Source organism: Neomonachus schauinslandi, chromosome 5 (assembly GCF_002201575.2).
Source record: "Neomonachus schauinslandi chromosome 5, ASM220157v2, whole genome shotgun sequence".
In the NCBI taxonomy this organism is placed as follows: Eukaryota; Metazoa; Chordata; class Mammalia; order Carnivora; family Phocidae; genus Neomonachus; species Neomonachus schauinslandi.
In genome coordinates this window covers 57,439,535-57,459,406 of record NC_058407.1, presented here as the reverse complement: position 1 = coordinate 57,459,406, position 19,872 = coordinate 57,439,535, and the positions used below count along the sequence as shown (strand labels likewise).

The 19,872-nt window shown below is 52.8% G+C and overlaps 3 protein-coding genes across 3 annotated transcripts; 1 reads left to right on the top strand and 2 right to left on the bottom strand.

Annotated features, from left to right (window-relative positions):
* Positions 1-545: 545 nt before the first annotated feature.
* LOC110577792 (retinol dehydrogenase 16-like) lies at positions 546-1,563 on the bottom strand. Its single transcript, XM_021687224.1, has 3 exons — positions 1,540-1,563; positions 1,275-1,447; positions 546-717 (listed from the first exon to the last, which is right to left on the bottom strand). The coding sequence occupies exons 1-3, from the start codon at positions 1,561-1,563 to the stop codon at positions 546-548; spliced, it is 369 nt and encodes a 122-aa protein (XP_021542899.1).
* Positions 1,564-9,714: 8,151 nt separating this feature from the next.
* Positions 9,715-11,162, top strand: GPR182 (G protein-coupled receptor 182). The gene has a single exon (XM_021687273.1). The coding sequence runs from the start codon at positions 9,715-9,717 to the stop codon at positions 10,858-10,860; it is 1,146 nt and encodes a 381-aa protein (XP_021542948.1). The 3' UTR covers positions 10,861-11,162.
* Positions 11,163-17,150: 5,988 nt separating this feature from the next.
* ZBTB39 (zinc finger and BTB domain containing 39) lies at positions 17,151-19,525 on the bottom strand. Its single transcript, XM_021687274.1, has one exon. The coding sequence runs from the start codon at positions 19,523-19,525 to the stop codon at positions 17,402-17,404; it is 2,124 nt and encodes a 707-aa protein (XP_021542949.1). The 3' UTR covers positions 17,151-17,401.
* Positions 19,526-19,872: the final 347 nt, after the last annotated feature.

Genomic DNA, 19,872 nt, shown 5'->3' with positions numbered 1-19,872 from the left:
CTGATTATGCAAGCTTGTTTCCAGCGCTACGGGTATGCAGCCTCTGCCACCGGAGTGGGAGCCCAAAACTGTGGAGACACAACCCTGCCTTCAGTGTGAGGATCTGGTACATGGATTTCTGCCGAGTGTGTCCCACCTCCTACCACAGGAAGGCTCTCCACACTAAGCCCCCTCTGGCTCCATTCCTGGGAATATGTGCTCTGCAGAACCGAGGTCTCTACAAACACTAGACTTCTAAGCACCAGAAAACCAGCCGTTCTCATGCCAGCTTGCCAGGAATCCACGCCTGTCTTCTTCCCCCCCCTGGCTTCAGGGTCCTCCCCAAACAACGAGGGCATCAGAGGAAACAGCGGTCCCCAGGTCTGACAAGCCTGGATCTTCCCTGAGGTCACCAGGTGACCACATGGGACCACGGGGATGGAACAAAATGTCCCCACTGTGTGGGGGACTCGAGCCTGCAGGAGGGACCTGGGTCTGTAGGAGGCGCTAGAGATGGGCCCAGGGCGGCCACACAAAGGTTTGTTTCCTTCTCTCCAGCCCACAGCTCACTCACCAGATGCCAGGAACTTCTCCCCATAGAGCTCCTTCACCTCCGGGCTGAGCCGGTCCCATGCCTCCTGGGTGGACCTAGAAATCTTCTCAGGGTTGGTGACATCAGTGTTGAAGTAACCAGGCTCGATCACAGCTACCTTCACTCCAAAGTAGGAGAGCTCCCTCCTGCAAGGCAGACAGGCAGAGGGGCAAGGACTTGGGAGGCCTTGGGAACAAACACGACAAAGAAGTTTGCCGAGACATTATTTATATTGAATGTGATGAATGAAATGTAGGAAACAATTTCCCAGCATACTGCGAGGCGTTGCTGAAGTGCTGAGAGCAGGACCCAGCTCCAGCAATGTCCCCAGCCACCAGTGCAAGCCTTCAGGCCAGGTCCCCTGTCTCAGCTCCTCCTCCAGAGAGGGAGCCTCCCTAGGCACTCAGCATCAAGAAATCCAGAACTTCTGCTGAGAGAGAGAGGGCACCATAAAGAGGAATTCTGGGAGGGCAAATCCTCATCAGGGCACATTCTCCCCAAAACTCCAGAGCTCCAAGGTCTCGAGGTGGGGGGGGGGCAGCTGAGAGAGAAGAGGCTCTGCTGATTAGCTGGGTGAGGTGAAGAAAGTTAGTATGACTTCAAGTTCTGGAAAACATCCTGGAAATCTTCCCAGCTAGCAGAAGAGAGGTCTCCCTTGCACAGAGAGAAGCAATGAAGAGACACAAATGAATCTGGGTGGTACCTCTGTCCCTCACACGTTCCTTCACCCACTGGGCGGCTGCAGAGATGCTCTCTGTCTTGGTGACGTCCAGGATCACCATCTCCAGCCTGTCTGACGTCTGGCCTCTCAGCTGCTGGGCCCCCTCCTCCGTCAGACACGTGGCCAGCACCCTCAAGCCTCGCAGGTCCAGCTGCCTGGCCAGCAGGTTCCCGAAGCCTGAGTCGCAGCCCGTGATGAAAATGAACTTGTCTCGGAGGTATAAGCCCAGGAGGTAGGACAGGCCCACGAGGGCTGCCAGGTACAGCCACATGGCTTTGCAGGGAACAGATGGATAGGCTCTGATCAGAAAATAGTCTGGCCTCCTCAATCCGGATAGCTATGAAGGCAGTCTGGCCTCCAGGTTCTCTGGCATAAAGTCTTTCATTTCCCTCCTGATCACGGTCTTTCTGGAACATTTTTTTCCTATCCCCAACCTCTCTGCTCTTTGGGCTACTTTTATAAGTGCTGACATATGCCCTTGAAAAGCCCAAATCCTGCCCAGAAAGGAAACATGGTGACAACAGTGCCCCCTCACCCTTTAACTGCACTCTGCTCTCTGCATCCATGTGGCCACACTGAGTGACACAGGCCACTCTCTTCTGGCTTCCAGCTTTAGAACTGTTTCACTTGTCTGCTGACATGCTGGACCTGGAGATTCCCCAGCTCAGGAAGGTTCTTACTAGGAAGCTACACTTTGATTCAAGACATATTTGCCTTCAACATGTTCCCTGAGCCTGGGTTTCCTCCTCGGGCTCAGGGTACACATCACTCCTCAGAAATCTAAGTCACTGTTGGCCTCTCTAGGGGTTATAAGAAGGCAAAGAGTCGAAGGTCCCCTCCTGCTGTAGTAGTTCTCTGAGGCAGACAGATGTTCAGGAGCCTGAAGGGGAATCTGACCTCATAGGCGAAGAGATGGGAGAAGGGAATGCGGGCGGGCACACGCAGGAGAGAGACCGCTCATTCCCAGTCGCTCCCAGTCGCTGGGAGGGTTGAAAGCAAGCACTTTGGCAAAGCGGGTCTCGCTCCGTGGAGATGCGCCATCCCCAGCCCGGGGGGCCTGCTTGCATTGCCCTCTGCCCTCCCACAGCCAGAATCCAGACCAGACACAGACTCCAAAGGCAGAAAAGACCAGTTTGCACAGGGGCCAAGGGAGGGGGTGTCCTAAACCCCACCGAAGCAGGCAGGGCTGTGTGTCTGGGTGATGGTGGGGAGGAGGCAGGAGCTGCCCCCTCAGCACACACAAAAAAGGACTAGGGACCGGACAGAAGAGCTGTGCACGGAGGGGCTTCAGGGTGAGGCAGAGGACACCGCTTCGGCAAAAGGAGAGTGGACAGAGATGGGGCTGGGGCAGCTTCCTCAGGGCAGCCCAGTGGCCTCTGACAGGATTGGGCTCTAGTCCCTGCCTATATCCACTGGACTACACCAGCCACCTTCCCCAGGAAAGAGGCCTGGGACGGAGGTGAGTCATGCAGAAGCTCAGAGGAATACTGAGGCTGGCTCATATTGGGCCTCTTCGTCCACACGGCTCTCCTGCCCTCATGGCGGGCCCTTGCGCTGTAGCCCTGGGCAGGGCCCTTCAGCAAGCTTCAGCGTTTGTGTCCTACAGGAAGCACTAGCCGAAATCAGACACCTAACTGGTGCACAGCTCCCTGACACTCCAGAAAGGACCTCTAGATGTGGTCCCAAACCTCTTGCACACCTTTCCCCAAGGGGCCACAAAATGGCTGGATCATCATTGCTTGGGGGGAAGAAAAATGGTAGAAATCCAGAAGCTCCAGGTGAAGCCTGAAGCAATGCTTTCATGTGAATGAAGCAATATGGGGCGCACCCCATTGTGCTGAACACCTAGAGCATTGAACACTGCAGCCCCTCGGGGGCAGGGACAGGTCCAGCACCTGGCAGCACCCCGCATCCTGCAAGATGAATGCATGCAGAGGTAGATGACTCTGCTGCACCCCACTTCGCTCTCCATTTTCACCTGCATTTCTCACGTTGTCCGACCACATGAGAGTCCCCAAAGCCTCCATTCCTTCTTCCTTATAATGAGGGAGGAGGATCAGGAGGATCGCATGAGTCCTATCAATTCCAACTCTTGGGGAGTTTAAGAATCCCTATGTTGGGGGCGCCTGGGTGGCTCAGTTGGTTAAGCGACTGCCTTCGGCTCAGGTCATGATCCTGGAGTCCCGGGATCGAGTCCCGCATCGGGCTCCCTGCTCAGCGGGGAGCCTGCTTCTCCCTCTGACCCTCCTCCCTCTCATGCTCTCTGTCTCTCATTCTCTCTGTCTCAAATAAATAAATAAAATCTTTAAAAAAAGAATCCCTATGTTGTCATCAAGGTGGAACCCTAGGAAGTTGAGGCCTCCAGAAACACTGAAGAACTCAAGGGGCATTTCTGCCCAGCACACATCAGGTGCTCAACCAAAGTTAGTGGAAACTGAATAAATCTGGAATCAGCAAGGGACTGTCAGCTCATCTACAGAACCGCCCCCCCCGCCCGGGGGGTGGGATGTGCTGGAGATCAGGAAGTGTGGGGATTCTGAGGGAGGAACAGAAGCCAGGAGACGGATAGGAAATTACAGAGTAGCGAAGAGCTGAGGCATGCCGGAAGACTGCTGGGTGGCGCCCGTTTCCCCGGGGGCCTTCCAGTCTTCAGTCTTTCCAAGCCTCCTCTTCTTTGCACTAAACTTACACACCTCCACATACACTCCCTTGGGAAATCACAGGGAGGAAACGGTTGTCCTTCATCTTGTGGAAGCAAAGACCATTCACCTTCCCTTTCTCAACCCCTCCCCAGGTCATCCCGTGAAAGGGACTTTGCCCTCACTCAAGAAATTTCCCAGAATTCCAAGGGCTGAGTCACCTCCACAGAAGCATAGGCCATACCCCACTTTTTTTTATCCTAGCTGCATCCATGAGAGGTGCTTCGAGGGCAGTCATTTTTAACATTTTGGACATCATGGACCCTTTTGAGACTCTAAGCCCCATAAAATGACTTAACATACCATACAGGATTTTGAATATACTTTTTAGGGGGTTCACAGACCACCTAAAGCCACTAGGTGCCAGGAATCCAGGTCAAGAATCCCTGTAATAAGGGTTTACTGAAATACTAGCTTTGGGACTCAGGCAAGTTGTTTAAAATCCCTTTGCCTCACGATATGATAGAAGCCTTGTCTACGGTAGTAGCCACCTCGTCCAGTCATTGTGGGGATTAAATGAGGCACCTGGCAATGTCGAGCACCTTGCAATTATGCCTAGTAAATGGTAAGTATTCAATAAATGTTAACTGTTACTCTTACTACTTCTCTTTTGTGGTACTTCATAGTGGCATTGGGGATGTTCTTGACCTTCTGTGTAAGAAACACAACACCAGACAACTAAATAAAAGAGGAAGCTGGTGTTGATCCAATTCAGAGAAGAATGGCTCATAGTGGTGGGACTAAGGAGAGGTATCTCAAGGTAATTCCACAAGAAGGGATCTCTTCTTCCTCACTCCCAAAAAGTGGGAAAGAGACATGCTTATGCCAAGCACTGTACATATCTCATCTCTTGCATCCCATACAATAACCCTTATCCTCACTTCACATATAAAGAAACTGAGACTCAGAAAGATAAAGGGGTTGTGCAAAGTCACATGGCTACTAAGTGGGAGAACCAGGTGTCAAAGCCAGGTCTGGTCCCCAGACTAGTGTTATCTCCACTGTGTCTCAGTGACAAGTGAGGAAGCAGGAAAGACCTGAGCAGAATCAAGGACAGGGTCGCTGGACCACCTCCTTCTTTGGGGAGCCTTGGGGAGCTCCTTATCTGGTGCTGTTGGGCAGACAAGTCCGCCTCCCTGGCATGGAGAAGCTGTGGCAGCAGGGCAGAATGACTTCTGTGGCTGGGCTTGGCTTCTGCCCTCAGTGACCTCCTGGAAGCTAGGCTGGTGATGGAAATACGATCGTTGTCAAAGTCCTCAGCCTGGACAGGTCCACAGTCCATCTGCCCTCCACACATGATGTAGGGTCCTCGGTCACACAGGCCAGCCAAATGGGGGGATTCCTGGGCTGGCCTGTGCAGCCCCTTCCTCCAGGGTCCAGGCACGAGCCCTTGGCCCCCACCTGACCCTGGGAAGCTGCCTGCTTTTATCTGTGTCTCCAATAACTCCTCCCTGGTACCTTCCTTCCTTTCTGATTGTTGATTACAATGTCTTGTCTACATTTTTTGGAAAAAAAGTTGGGGGGAGTAGGAAGGAGAAAGAGCAAATTTCCAGGAATTGTTTTGCTGCTGATGGTTTCTGTTACTTGGAGCAAAGCTCTTTGCCCCCCCCCCCTTCCCGCCCCGCTCAGGCTGGCAAGAAGCCTGGGTCCTGCCCCCTCTGCCTTTCCCTTCCCTCCAATCTCTCTCTTTCCAACTGCACACCTCCTCCCTCCGAAGAAAAACAGCCACATGAAAACTGCAGAGCTGTCGCTTATTTCTTCCTGAGGGAGCAGCTTTCCCTCTGTGCCTCAGCCAGAAGGCACCACCAGCATTTCCTCCTGCTGCAAATACACATTCAGTGATGTGGGGGCAGGGGGCCCGGGGGCAGGTGGAGGCGAGGCTGCAGGGGATGATGTCTCCACATGGCAGGGGGAAGGTCCTCAATGAAAGAATCGGAGACCCAGGAGACGTGAGCCACTAAAATGCAGTCTTGAGAGGAATGGAAATGGCAATGAGTCAGAATGTGTAGAGAGAACAGAGACCAGAACTAGGGTCTTCCTGGAGGGATGGTCTAGTAGAGCCTCCGTCTGCATGGGTCAAAAGTACAAGGGAGGAAGTGAGAATTCTCAGAAGGCTCCCTATTGAAAAACGATATCCATAGGATAGAAACTGAGATCCTAAAGAGAGAGAGAGAGTAGAAGAGTCTGGAAAAAAATCAAAGTAAACCACATTTTACATTGTCACAGCTCATCATGACAGATTTCTTTTTTTTTTCATGACAGATTTCTTGATCTAAGGGAGGTCTGATGTGTGAGTAGAAATGTGACATAATAAGAAAGATATCAGTCCCCAATTCCTGAGCTCCTAAATCCCTTAGAAAATTTCCTAGATAGCTTCAGGATGGGGACTGGTTCCCAGAAATACCAAGCCTTGATTAGAAGCTTGGAACTTCCAACCTCACCTCCCATCCTCTGGGGATAGGTCAGAGACTAGAGATAAAACTAATAATAGATCATGCCTATGTGTTTCAGCAGCCATAAAAATTCCTAAACTATGAGGTTCAGAGAGCTTCTGGGTTGGTGAACATATCTACATGCCAGGAGGGCACTGTACCCCAACTCCATGGGGACAAAACTCAGGACCCTTCCCAACCTCACATTATATACCTCTTTATCTGGCTGTTCATTTGTATCCTTTATAATAAACCAGTAACGAAAGTGACTGTAACCTGAGTTTTGTGAACCACTCCGGCAAATTATTGAAACTGAGGTGGTGGGATTGTGGGAGCTTTGTAACCGTGTTGGACAGAAGTGTGGGTATCTTGGGGAACCATTATTTGTGACCAGTGTCTAAAGTGAAAACAGTCCTGTGGGACTGAGCCCTTAAACCTGGGGAGTCTGACACTAATTTCAGGTTGGTGTCAGAAATGATAGATTTTAGGGGCACCTGGGTGGCTCAGTCGTTAAGCGTCTGCCTTCAGCTCAGGTCATGATCCCAGGGTCCTGGGATCGAGCCCCGCATCGGGCTCCCTGCTCCGCGGGAAGCCTGCTTCTCCCTCTCCCACTCCCCCTGCTTGTGTTCCCTCTCTTGCTATCTCTCTCTCTGTCAAAAAAAAAAAAATCTTAAAAAAAAAAAGAAATGATAGATTTTAGGACACCCACTTGGTGTCTGGGGGGTTGGAAGATTGGTTAGTATGGGGGAAAAAACACCTACATGTTTGGTGTCAGAAGTGTGAGTAGAGAACCGGTTTTTCTATAGGAGGCTTAAGAAAACTGCAAAATTAAAAATATCCCCTCTCATGGAGACGATTGGTGGTGATGTTTGCACAACAATGTGAACATACTTATTTTACTATTTATTTAAGTAATCTCTATGCCCAGCATGGGGCTCGAGTTCATCACACCCCAAGATCAAAAGTTGCATGTTCTACCGAATGAGCCAGCCAGGCACCCCTTACTTAATGTTACTGAACTGTGTAATTAAAAATAGCTAAAATGGGGGGGGTGCCTGGGGAGCTCAATCGGGTAAGCATCTGCCTTCAGCTCAGGTCATGATCCCAGGGTCCTGGGATCAAGCCCCACGTTGGGCTCCCTGCTCAGCGGAGAGTCTGCTTCCCACTCGTGTTCTCTCTCTCAAATAAATAAATAAAATCTTAAAAAAAAATAGCTAAAATGGTAAATTTGATGTTATGTTTATTTCACCACAATAAAAAAATCAATTAGCAAACTTAAAAAGAATTCCCCTCCTTGAATGGATAAACAAAATGTGGCATAGCCTCGCAGTGGAATATTACTCAGCCTTAAAGAGTAATGAAGTACAGATATGTGCTACAGTGTGGATGAAAAAGTGAAAAAGAAAACAGACACAAAGGTCACACATTTATATTCAATATCCGTAACAGGTAAATCCACAGAAACAGAAAGCAGAATGGTTGTTGCCAGGGGCTGGGGGAAGAGGGAAATAGGGAGTACTTGATGGATATGGAGTTTTCTTTTGGGGTGATGAACATGTGAGGCTCTGCATCGAGGTGGTGGCTACCCAACAACCTGAATGTGCTAAATGTCACTGACCTGGACACTTCAGACTGGTTGATACTGGTATGGGACCTTCACTTTGATTAAATAGGCATTCCTAGTCCCCTCCGGCCAACACCCCCTCGGCCCTACAGCCCACAGAACATGGGCCCGGCTCCAGGTGGCTCTGCCATCGGCACCGGGTGGCCTGTGTGAGACGGGTGACCTCTCTGGGCTTAACAGAGGATAAGAAAGCCCATCCTTTGTCCCCACAGGATATCTCAGGGATCAAATGATTAACTGCGGCGAAAGTGCTCTGAGAAGCTGGAAGCTCTGCTGTCACGGGACGACACAAATCCACGGGCTCTGAGCCTTAGCCTAGGGCTTGAAAGGAGAGAGAAGCTTGGTGTCTGCCTGTCTCTCTCTGGGCCACCCTTGGCCACACTTCATGAGAAGTATGAAGCAGGAGGGGAAGGATGCTGTTCTCCCCCTCCCCATCCAGGAAACTCCCTGGAGCTCAACACAGCCCCCTTTCCATACCGCCCCCCAGTCTTCCCTCTCTCTCCAGATTCTCCCCTCAGAGCCAAAATGCAGGGTGAGTGCGAGCCAGTGGGGAAGGGCAGCATGCCTGAAAGTCTGGCTGGTTTTCGGATTTATTTTAGCCTGCCCACCCCCATCCAGTTCTGCTCTAGTAGGAATCGACAGACACGGGAGAGTGGGATTCCAAGCCCACGTAGAGCGGAAAACACATACCTGTGGAAAGCATTTACCACAGGCCTGGCCCTGTGCTAAGCACTTCACCCTGTGGGCTCACTTAATTCTCACAACACCCCTAACAGTAAATAGTATTGTCCCATTTTGCAGAGGAGAGAACTGAGGCGTAAAGAGGTAACTTCACACAGCTAGTGAGTCGAGTCGGGATCTTCACTCTTCCAGCCTGACTCCTCCCTGCCACTGGCACACTGGGTCATCTGTTGTGACTTCCCCTCTATCTGGATTGGGGGAAGGCAGGAAAAACCCTGACCCTCTCCCACAGAGCCTCAGCCAGTGATACTGCTTCCCGGATGAGAAGGACGGCCCTGAAGCCCACAGCGAAGCCAGCCCCACGGCCACCGTCCCTCCAGTCTCCTTGTGGCTCCGCAACAGCCCAGACCCACCGGTCCTCCAGGGCTAGAAGCGCTCCTGACACAAACGCAGGTGGGTGTCTCCGTTTCAGGAAAGAAAGGAATCAGGGCGAGAAGACAAACTGGCTTTCATGCATGATCCACAGATGTCCCTGGGGATAAGTGGGGGGGGGGTGTGTGTGCGTGTGCGTGTGTGTCCCACATCCATAGCCCAAAGGCGAGACAGAGTAAGACTTCCCACGTGAAAGGGCCAAGGGGTGAGGTGCCAGAAGAGAAATGGAGGTCGGAGGCAGCCTGTGGCCGGAGCTACGGTGGGACCCCAGCCCCCAGGCTGGGAAGGAGTCTGTTTGGGCACAGTTAGGTTCTCTCGCGCCCCTGAGCCCTAACAAAATGTCTCTGCTCTCAGGTCAAGGCCGGCAAGTGAGCTGTGTACTAGTTCTCCACAGTTTGAGTGTTTAAACTCTCTCTCTTGCCTCTTCAGACCCAGAGTCCTTTCCCAAAGCCTCCTGGTCCCTGGGGCCCGCTAACTTGAGACGTAAGGCTGCTCTCAAGGTCTCCGTTCTCTTCCAACCCTCTCTTCTCCCCACTAGGCGTTCGCTGGTCCTAATGTCAGTCGAGGACAACATGGGGCCTGCGCCCACACAAGGCTTCACCACGGCACCTGCCAGCGACTTCGGAGAGATCCACAACTGGAACGAACTGCTCTACTTCTTCAACCACACTCTGCCCGAGTGCCACATGGAGCTCAGAGAGGACACCAAGCAGGTGGTCCTCTTTGTCCTCTACCTGGCCATCTTTGTGCTGGGGCTGGTGGAGAACCTCCTGGTGATCTGCGTCAACTGGCGCTGCTTGGGCCGGGCGGGGCTGCTAAACCTCTACATCCTCAACATGGCCATCGCAGACCTGGGCATCGTCCTGTCTCTGCCCGTGTGGATGCTGGAGGTCATGCTGGACTACACCTGGCTCTGGGGCAGCTTCTCCTGCCGCTTCACTCACTACTTCTACTTTGCCAACATGTACAGCAGCATCTTCTTCCTGGTGTGCCTCAGCGTCGACCGCTACATCACCCTCACCAACACGTCGCCCTCCTGGCAGCGCCAGCAGCACCGAATGCGGCGGGCCGTGTGTGCAGGCGTCTGGGTCCTCTCGGCCATCATCCCACTGCCCGAGGTGGTGCACATCCAGCTGGTGGAGAGCTCCGAGCCCATGTGCCTCTTCATGGCGCCCTTTGAAACCTACAGCACGTGGGCCCTGGCGGTGGCCCTGTCCACCACCGTCCTGGGCTTCCTGCTGCCCTTCCCACTCATGGTGGTCTTCAACGTGCTGACGGCCTGCCGCCTTCGGCAGGCAGGCTGGCCCGAGGGCCGGCGCCACTGCCTTCTGGTGTGTGCCTATGTCGTCATCTTCGCCGTCTGCTGGCTGCCCTACCACGTGACCCTGCTCCTGCTCACACTGCACGGGACCCACATCTCCCTCCACTGCTACCTGGTCCACCTGCTGTACTTCTTCTACGACGTCATCGACTGCTTTGCCATGCTCCACTGTGTCGTCAACCCTCTCCTTTACAACTTTCTCAGCCCGAGATTCCGGGACCAGCTGCTGAGTGCTGTGGTCCATTACCTTCCCAAGGCCCGGGCCAGGGCGGACAGACGTGCTTCCTCGTCTTCGTCCTCCTCCACTCAGCATTCCATCATCATCACCAAGGAGGGCACCCAGCCCGCTGCAGCAGGCCCCCAGAACCACCAAGCCTGAACTTTCAGGCGCCACTACCTCACCCATCTCCGCCCCTCAGTGTCTCCTAGGAGGCTGAGGTAGATCCCACTCTCCATCGGTGAAGTAGAAAGCTGCAGGTGTAGGTGAGAGATTCTGGGGGGAGTAGGGAGAAAGGGTCAAAACACGCACGGTCAATTTTGAGTATGTCTTAAAAAACGGAGATGGGGAGGAGGAGAGGGGGCAGGGAGGAGCAGAGAACAGGTCTTTGGTGTTGTCCTGTTTGTCTCGGTCCTCAGGACTAAAGAAGACACTCAGGAAAAATGGTGAAATAAATAACAGAGGCAGCCATGACTCTGGCTCTTTCCAAAATCCGTACTTCCAGCTGGGATGGGCTAAAGAGATGCTCAGCAGAAACTTGACACACTCATTTCAACAATCACCCTGGCCGGAAAGAGTGTGCTCCGCAGGGACCTCACACAACTTTCCTTTTGTGCTTGTGTGCTTGCTGATCCCCCCCGCACGCTGTGCAGGCTGTGAGGACAAGAGGTCAGAGGCCAAGGAACCAGGAGGCCTCAGCAGGACGTTTCCTAGCATCCTCGGTGATATGATAGATGGAGGGGGTGAAGCAGAGGTCTGCTGCCGCCCCCCACCATCCAGGAAGTGGCTCCATTTCCTTGCTGATACGCTCCCCTCATCCATCCCGCTTCCCTCCCCACGAGGCAGAGCAGCCATCCCAGAGTCAATGCTCCTCAGAGCCCACCCGCTCCCCCCTTCAGGTCTAGGACATTTCCAGACTTCTAGGAAGAGATGCTATCAGAAACCCACCGCCATCCCTCCCTTTCTCTCTAGATCATGGGAAAATATCAAGGGACATCCATTCTGAGAGCAGACCTTGGGACAGGCAGCGGCAGACACTCCCAAAGGCTGTCCCTCAGCCCTTGTCCCCCAATTTCCGATTCCGTCACAGGGCAGAACTCGGGTGTTCTAAGTCGGTCCTCGCCCTTAAACTTCCTTCTCCCTGGCCGGGTCTCTTCCTTAATTTTCCTGTCCAGCAACTTACTTCTATTCACGCTTGCCCTATAAATAGGAAAAGAAGCCTTCTTGTTAACAAGTAGGTCTCCTGGAAAAGACTCATAAATTTATCAGTTTGGGAATCTAGGACCATGTCCATGAAGAAAAAGCCTAAGAACCGGTCCCGGCCCACTAGTTCCAAATCCTTGGCATCCTAATCCTGCCTGGGCAGAATGAAGGGCTTGTGAACTTAAATCACTGAGAGCCTCTGTCCTGCTCGAGTGCTCAGTATTTCTGGAATGTTTAACTTGGAATCACCATTTACTGACCTGGAGCACCATCCCCTCTGTTCTTAGAAATCTGAACTTTTATTCATCAGATGCATTAAACACGTGCTCCAACAGTGTATGTACCCCTGTTTGTTCGGAGCCCAGAGGGAAATGCCCTGACAATCCTGCTCGCCGGACCCAAATCTGAAAGGGTCTGAAGCGACAGACAGATGCTCCGTGGCACAGAGCTGAAGGCTTTTCCAACCAGGAGAGTCCAGGCTGTGACTTGGGTTGCAGTAAGGGCTTAACCCAGCAATACAGAAAGTGCATTAAAAAGACTTTCCTCTTTTGTGCCCACATAAAAACCAAGCCAAAGTCTGATGCCCTTATCACTGCCTCTGCTGACTTAGGCTCCAGAAGTTTCCTGAAGGGAACCCAGCGTCACAGCTGTCACATCGTGGGTGACCTCAGAGACCAGCCCCCCAGGAGCTCACTCTTCTCACGGATTTCTCTGGCAACCAGTTATCACCCTGAGCAGCATGAACACCTCCTTGGGGCCCGGGGAGGACAGAGCCCCGGCTATGCCGACCGCAGCAAGGCTGCTCCGCTCAGCATTCACTGAGCACGACGGGCGCCACGCCTGGCCTGTGTGCTAAGACCACATGGACCACATTGCGCCCCAACCTCTGAGGTCTACCTCCTTCTCTGTGCAGGTACATTTGTCAGCAACCCCATGAGACCGTGCCAAACCTCCACCTCCTCCCTGAACCGCCTCTCTCCTCTCCGACATACCACATCAGTGAATCAGATGGCGCTGGCACGACAGATCCCCTCAGGGAGGTTTCCCCTGGAAAGGGTGGGTTATTGACTTAATTTGCCACTAAAAACAGGTCAGCAGGTTAACCCCGGGGAATTCCAGCTACAGGAAAGGAAACTATGGGGGCGTCTGGGTGGCTCAGTTGGTTAAGTGTCTGGCTTCGGCTCAGGTCATGATCCCAGGGTCCTGGGATGGAGCCCCGGGTCGGGCTTGGAGGGGAGCCTGCTTCTCCCTCTGCCTCTCCCTTCCCCCGCTCATGCTTGCTCTCCCTCTCTCAAATAAATGAATAAAATCTTTAAAAAATCTTAAAAATAAAATCTCCCTCGGCCTCTCCCCCAGCTTGTGCTCTCTCTCTCGCTTACTCTCTCTCTTCTAAAATAACTAAAACCTTAAAAAAAAAAAAAAAAAGGAATCCTGGCATCTGCTGAGCAGAATGCTTCTACTACCGAGTGTTGGGCCCCGATCTTCTGAACTCAAGGGACAGCGCAACCCCAGTCAATAGGAAAAGAATTCCCGTTTCAAGTTTCCTTTTTTTATTCTAAATAAAAACCACACTTTGTGCCGAACAATGGAATATAAAAGAATCAGATGTACAACGATTTTAGACATCTACTATTTGGGAAAAGAAGTTTACAAAATATACAAAACTTTACAGCAATAGATAGTAAACACTTAAATATTAGGAGGTCAGTACTTATTAATTTAATGCAAGGAAGTTAGACGTCAACAACTCTTCTCGGTTTCATAAGAGACTTTCGCTAGCGGAGGTGGGAGGGGAGGTTGGACTGGACAGGGGAAGGGTGTTAAAGAAACATCGAAATCAAAAGTTTCATTTTCATTCTGATGTTAAGCTTGACAATGAGTGATCACAGTGAAATGAATGCTGTGTGCACTGTGCTTCCCGACTCACTCAGGGCAGGACTGAGGCCAAAGGATGTGTGGGGACCTCCAGATGGGCAGACTTCTCCACACAGCCCACTCCCACGCCCACAAAATCAGTGTCCACCTAGAAAGGGATTTAAATTCACTTCCAAAGTTGAGTAGTCTCTGGAATAGGGCACAGCAAGAGGCCAGAAGACGAAGAAAATTCATCAGTAGCTAAACTTGACTGGGGAGAAGGTATTTAGGCCCAAAGATTTGTCCTGGAGACAAAGGGGTGCTGATGGATCAGAAGGGAAGACAGTCAAAAAGAACTTTTACCCACTTCCTGGTTCTTAGGGGTCACCCGGGCCCAACCCCCACCTCCGTTCTTTCCACCTAGCCATGAATTATAGAGACTCGCTGGGGTCTTAAAACGTAGGACCAAATACCACAACCCAGCAGAGCTTCCCAGCGGGCACTGTGGCATCAGTGGGCCAGCAGCGGGTCACAGGAGAAGCGGGAGACGGAGCCCCTCCTGTGGCCATAAGCAGCCTGGGCTGTTTATTCCAATGTGCCATACAAGTATTACTTTTTTCCCTTAAGAAACAGGTTGGGAATAGCCTCGTGCTTGGTTTAATGCTCTACAGTCGCCATCTTGAAATTCTTCATTGTTAAACAAAGGGCTCTGCAGATTATGTAGCTGGTCCTGAGTACAGAACAAGAAAGAGGAGGAAGGGAGGAGAAAAGACATTCAGGGGTCAGACAGAACCTCAGAACAATACAGCAGACTGCTAACCTGGGCTCCAAGGCAGAGCGGGCAACAGAACAGAAGGCTGAAAAAGAATTTTTAAAAACTCAAAATAAAATGAATACCTTCAACCAGGTATCCCAGAGTGCCCTTTGCCACAACACAAGAGTTTCAAGTAAAACAGTTCGGAAAAGGGGGGGCTGGAGGCAGAGACAGCAAACATGACTCTAAACGGGGCGGGGGGGGGGGCAAATATGGGGACAAGCAGAGGAACAGGGTTTGGTCAATAAGCCTCATGAGCTATTGACCCTGCTACATGTCTGACTGCAACCAACCAGGCCACCCCGATCAACCACTTGGCCTCAGGAGGATCAGGGGGTGCAGTTTTTTGTTTAGTGTTTCAGGGGCAAAGGTTCAAGGATTTGCTTTTTGGTTTACTGGCAAAAAAGGGAAAACTTCACAGTTTCAGGTTAAGTATACAGACTACCCAGCATCCGTGATGGCCTCCGTTAAGGAAAAGGGTTTCTCCAGCACACTGATCCATGCTCGGCCACCTTGGCTGGCTTCTAGTAAGTACCACCTCTCTCAAATCTGCCCATTCCAAAATCAGTCCTCATCAACAGACTGGGAGGGATCACTCAGCCTTGAAAAGCTTAGCAGATACTCGACTGCGTTTTTTTACACATTTTCCTTCTTAAATTTCCAACGGTCAGTTGTGGGAAAGAAAGGGGGAAGCCAGTCAGGGATGAAAAGTCTCAGCACTGCTTTCCTGACAAGAATGACCTGAGGGAACATGTAACAAGTTTGAGTTTAGATGGCGAAAAATGGCCACTTGTACAAATCCCTTCATGTAACAGCCACCCTACCGGAGAGCCAGGCACCCCAACTGGGAGGCTTTATCAATTTAGGGCTAGGGAGAGAGGCAGCAAGTCCAACAGGGATGGAGCTTTGGCTTGCCTGTATATCTTAATATAGCTTTCCAAGTTTAGGAAGGATGAGAAAATGTGCAAAAAGGTCCTTCATTTAACTTGTTCCCCTCAACCCAGTCCCCAGTCTACTCAAGCGCAGGCAGGAAAGGCCTAGGAATTTAATAAGCCCCAACTTTCTAGAACTCACATTCATTACCTAAAGGTTCCCTGGGCTTATTCTGCAAGAGACTCTCTGGAGAGAAAGAAAAGGACTTGTTTGTTTAAAGGCCTGACACCTTCCCTCGTCCTAGCCCCCGTTTCTCAAATCTCTGGCCAGGACTGTCCCCTGGAACATGGCTACTTGCTGGGGAGAAACTCATTTTCCTGAAGTCACTTATCCAAAAGAGATGCTGGGTAGTATGTATATAAAAGCAAAAATAAATAAATATCAATGTCCGAAAAGGCTCTGTGAGTTCATTAAAACCACTCGCTTGTGAAACAGCCCGGGGTGCTGCTGAGTCCCACCAGGCGCAGTGTCAGGGCCGAGGCCAGGGACTCCCAGAGCTCGCCTGAGCAGGGTGAGGTAGTAGGAGCTTACTGAGGGGCTACCTTGTGAGTATGCGAGATCCGAGGGCCCTCTCCCTCAAGCCTTCTTTGGGCAAGAAGCCCCTCAAAAGCCACTAAGAACGGAGCCAACCGGCCCCAAGGACTGGGCAGACTCCATCCCAGCCACCTAGGGTGGGTCTGCATCAGCTGCCCTCCAATTGCGCCCCCTGGTGGCGATGCAATGACAGATCAGGATAAATTCCAGCAGGTCAAAAGCGAGCTGCCAAAGCTCCTGGCCAGTTACCCCAAAGTAAACAAAAGGTTACCCGACTGGGACAGACAGACCGCACATCCCGCTACACACCACCAGTTACTCGGGTCCCTTCGATCCTGAAGGGCTCACAGTCCATCACTCCGCCACCCCACGGGGTCTTCTCATCTACACCACAGGTCAAACACGCTTCTAGGTGGGAGACTGGATGTAAATTAAGGCAAGGCTGCTGCTGTCTGAGACATCCCCACCTCTCCACCAGGACACTCAAGGTCGACGGAGGTAGCCAGGTGACAGATGACTATATCACAGCGGCTCCCTGTCCTCTCTGCCCCACAGAGAAGGCCTACCTGGCCACCTGGGCTACAACTCCATAAAATCGTATTTCTTTGGAATCGAGGAGAAAAGAGGGGCCTCCCTTGCTGTCCATCCGGGCCGCCCCTCCTGGTGGCACTGCCGGTCGGACACCTCTTCCGACCGGCAAGGATCCATCCCAAAGCTTTCTGACCTACACAGAAAGCTCTGCCCCCAGTCTGGATCTAGCTGCCAAGAGAGTCTACTGTCCCATCGGCAGATCAGAGCGTGGAAACGGGCAGGCGCCCCCATCCCATCGGCCTTTGCCCTGCTGAGGGCCAGGCCTGGCACCTGTGGTGAGCTGCCCTGCGGACCAGTCTTTTCTGAGCGGCCACATTCCCCAAATCTCTCTCACAGCCGGGTGTCCCAGTTGGCAAGCTGGCAACAATACCCACGGTGAAAACCTCTCTCCACCTCCTCTATTCAGTGAGGCTGTTGGTTGGATTCTTAGCAGCATAAAAACCTATCCGTAAACTAAAACTTGAGAGGCTCGGAAAGGGGATCTAGTCGACACCGCCTGCCTGACCAGATTCCAAGACCAGCCTCCGAAGGATCAAAACCGCAGCCCTTCGTGGGCAAGAACAGGGAAGGAGGTAAACGTGATAGGGCCGTTGCTTCTCCAAAACAGTAACAGCTCGTGTGCTCTTTCTTCTTTTCTCTTCTTTAACCGCAAGACAGAACGGAATTCCTAGCAAGGCCAAATTGAAACTTCGGCTGGAGAGGGACCAAGAGCCATTAGAAAAGCAACGTCCTGGCTGCCGCCTGGGAGCTCCCCGTAGCTCTGCCGGGACCCAGTCAGCTGTCCGGGGTCTTTTCCGCCTCTTTGGAATGGATAATGTACATGAAGGTCTGCTCGATGGTGAAGTCGGGCGGGAGGCTGCCTTTGTGCACGCCCACGTGCTTGCTCATGAGGTTGAGCGTGGAGCTGTAGTGGCCACAGACCGTGCAGCGGTACATGAGGGCCCCCGAGTGTGTCTTCAGGTGGCACTTGATGGTTGAGCGGCCTCGGAAGAACTTGTGGCACACCTTACACTGGTACGGCTTCTCGCCCGTGTGGATCCGCCGGTGGTAGTTGAACTCGCTCGTGTGGGCAAACCTTTTGCCGCAGACCTTGCAGCTGTACTTGCTGTTCCCGGGCTGGCCCTGCAGAGCCAGCTCGTCGCTCAGGAACTCCTCCGCGGGCAGCTTCCGCTTCTGGAGGGCGGGGTGCCGCGGCCCCGAAGCGGGCCGGCCGTCAGGGCCACGGGCGCACCGGGGCTGGCTGACGTGGTAGCGGTAGGCGGCCTCCGACCTGAAGCCCTGGCTGCACACATGGCAGCGGAAGAGCGCGTCCTCCAGGCTCTGGTGCACGGCCATGTGCTTCTCTAGGAGGTGCCAGTCCACAAAGCTGCTGGCGCAGACGGAGCACGAGAAGACCGAAATGCCCAGGTGGGACAGCGTGTGCCACATGAGGCTGCACAGGTTGAGGTGGCGCTGGTCGCAGACGCTGCACGCCTGGCCCTTCAGGTTCAGATGGTCAAGGATGTGCCCCCGGACCACATGGAAATCTTTGGCCAGGGCCTTCCCACAGGCAGCGCATTTCAACTCTGGGGAGGCTGCCCCGGAAAACAAACCCAGCTTCCCCGAAAGGGGATCGTTGGGGTGGACAATGATGTTGTTCTCAAATATCCCATCCCGTCGGTGGAGGGTCAGCTGCCACTGGGTAAAGAACTTAGTTTCACACATGTCGCAGGAGAAGAGGAAAATGCCAATGTGGGACAGAACATGGGTCACCCGGGAGTTTCGGTCCTGGAAGTGGGTCTCGCAGACCTTGCAGTTGCCCGTCAGCAGGTCCACGTGGTCCCGAGCATGCTGTCGGATGAGCTGAATGTTGGGCTCTAGAACTTTCTTGCACACCTGGCAGGGCATGGCCTTATTCTCTCGGTTGTCATTCTCTCCAAAAGTCAGCTCATCCTCGCTGTCATCACTCAACTCAATCACCTCCTCGGCTGTGCCGATCTCCTCGGTGGGGTCTTCAAACTGCAAGTCATCATCCCCCAGGTCGTCCAGCTGGAGCTCATCCATCTGCCCAAAGCCCGGATCTTTGGAGTGGTCGCTATTGCTCAGACAGGAGTTGGTCCCAGTGGTAATGTCAATTGCATGGTCAGGGGGGAAGAAGCTGCTTTTACTGAAGTCTCCGTTGCTCTGAACTTTGTACGGCTGGCAGGAGCTCGTGCTGGTTTGGATGCCCATGCTGACGGTGCCGAGGACCGGCTGAGTCACCATACTAGGAACGGAGGTGAAAGGAGGAGGGGCATCATGGTCTTCCGCCTTTGGTGGCAGGGAAGACAGGCTATGATTAGTGTCACCGGTGACATTTCTCTCTTCCTCTTTACAGCTTCCTCCAGCATCACTAGGTAATACATAGTTCCTCTCGGGACCAAAGTGCTCCCCACCCCCCCGGAGGTCTCCGAGGGGATAGGCAGGCTCTGCTGAGCTACAGCTCTGGGTACCCGAGTGGCTCTCCCCGCCGCTGGCCAGGGGCTTGGCCACGGCACTGGTCTCCAAGTCAGGAAAGGTGGAGTGACAGGCCCGAAGGAGATCCTCCATGCCCAGGCGCTCGGCTACCTCATAGATGACCCCAACATTGATCAGGTCTGTGAAGAGCTCTGAAGTATAGACAAAGCTCAGAATCTTCTCAAAGTTGGCGGGGGTGATGAAGTCCACCACGTAGGTCCTGGCAGCATCCAGCCCGGTATTCAGGAAGAGGTTCTGGAAGTAGCCAGCCGCGCAGGCCAGCACGGCTTTGTGGGCCGGGAACGAGCGGCTCCCCACCACGATGGTGACATCGCACATGGTCTCTGAGAGCCGGCACTTGTTGAGTTCCTTCAGCAGGTTGTTGGGGTGGTTGGTGCTTTGCAGTTTGATCCTCATGCCCATCTTAGCAGCTCCTACGAAGTTGCCTCTGTATCAGCACGGTTCATCTGTGGACGGTAAAAGGAAGAGATGGATGGCCAAACACATTCCTGCAAGCGAGGAGCCGTACAGAAGAAAACACCGCCAGTCTGAGTGTTTCGAAGCCCTGGGTGGGGAGCAGGAGCCCAGGGACAGGGGGAGCTGCTCCAAGCTGCCGGGGGCAAGGACAAATGATGGGACGGTGACCTCTCTCCCTGCATATTCCCAAAGACAGAGTCCTCACAACGAAACCCGAAAGTATTGAGAAAAACCTGATAGGGCCGTTTGTAAGACTCAGTAAGAGAGGTGGCAGGCCTGGCTGGACAGAAGCT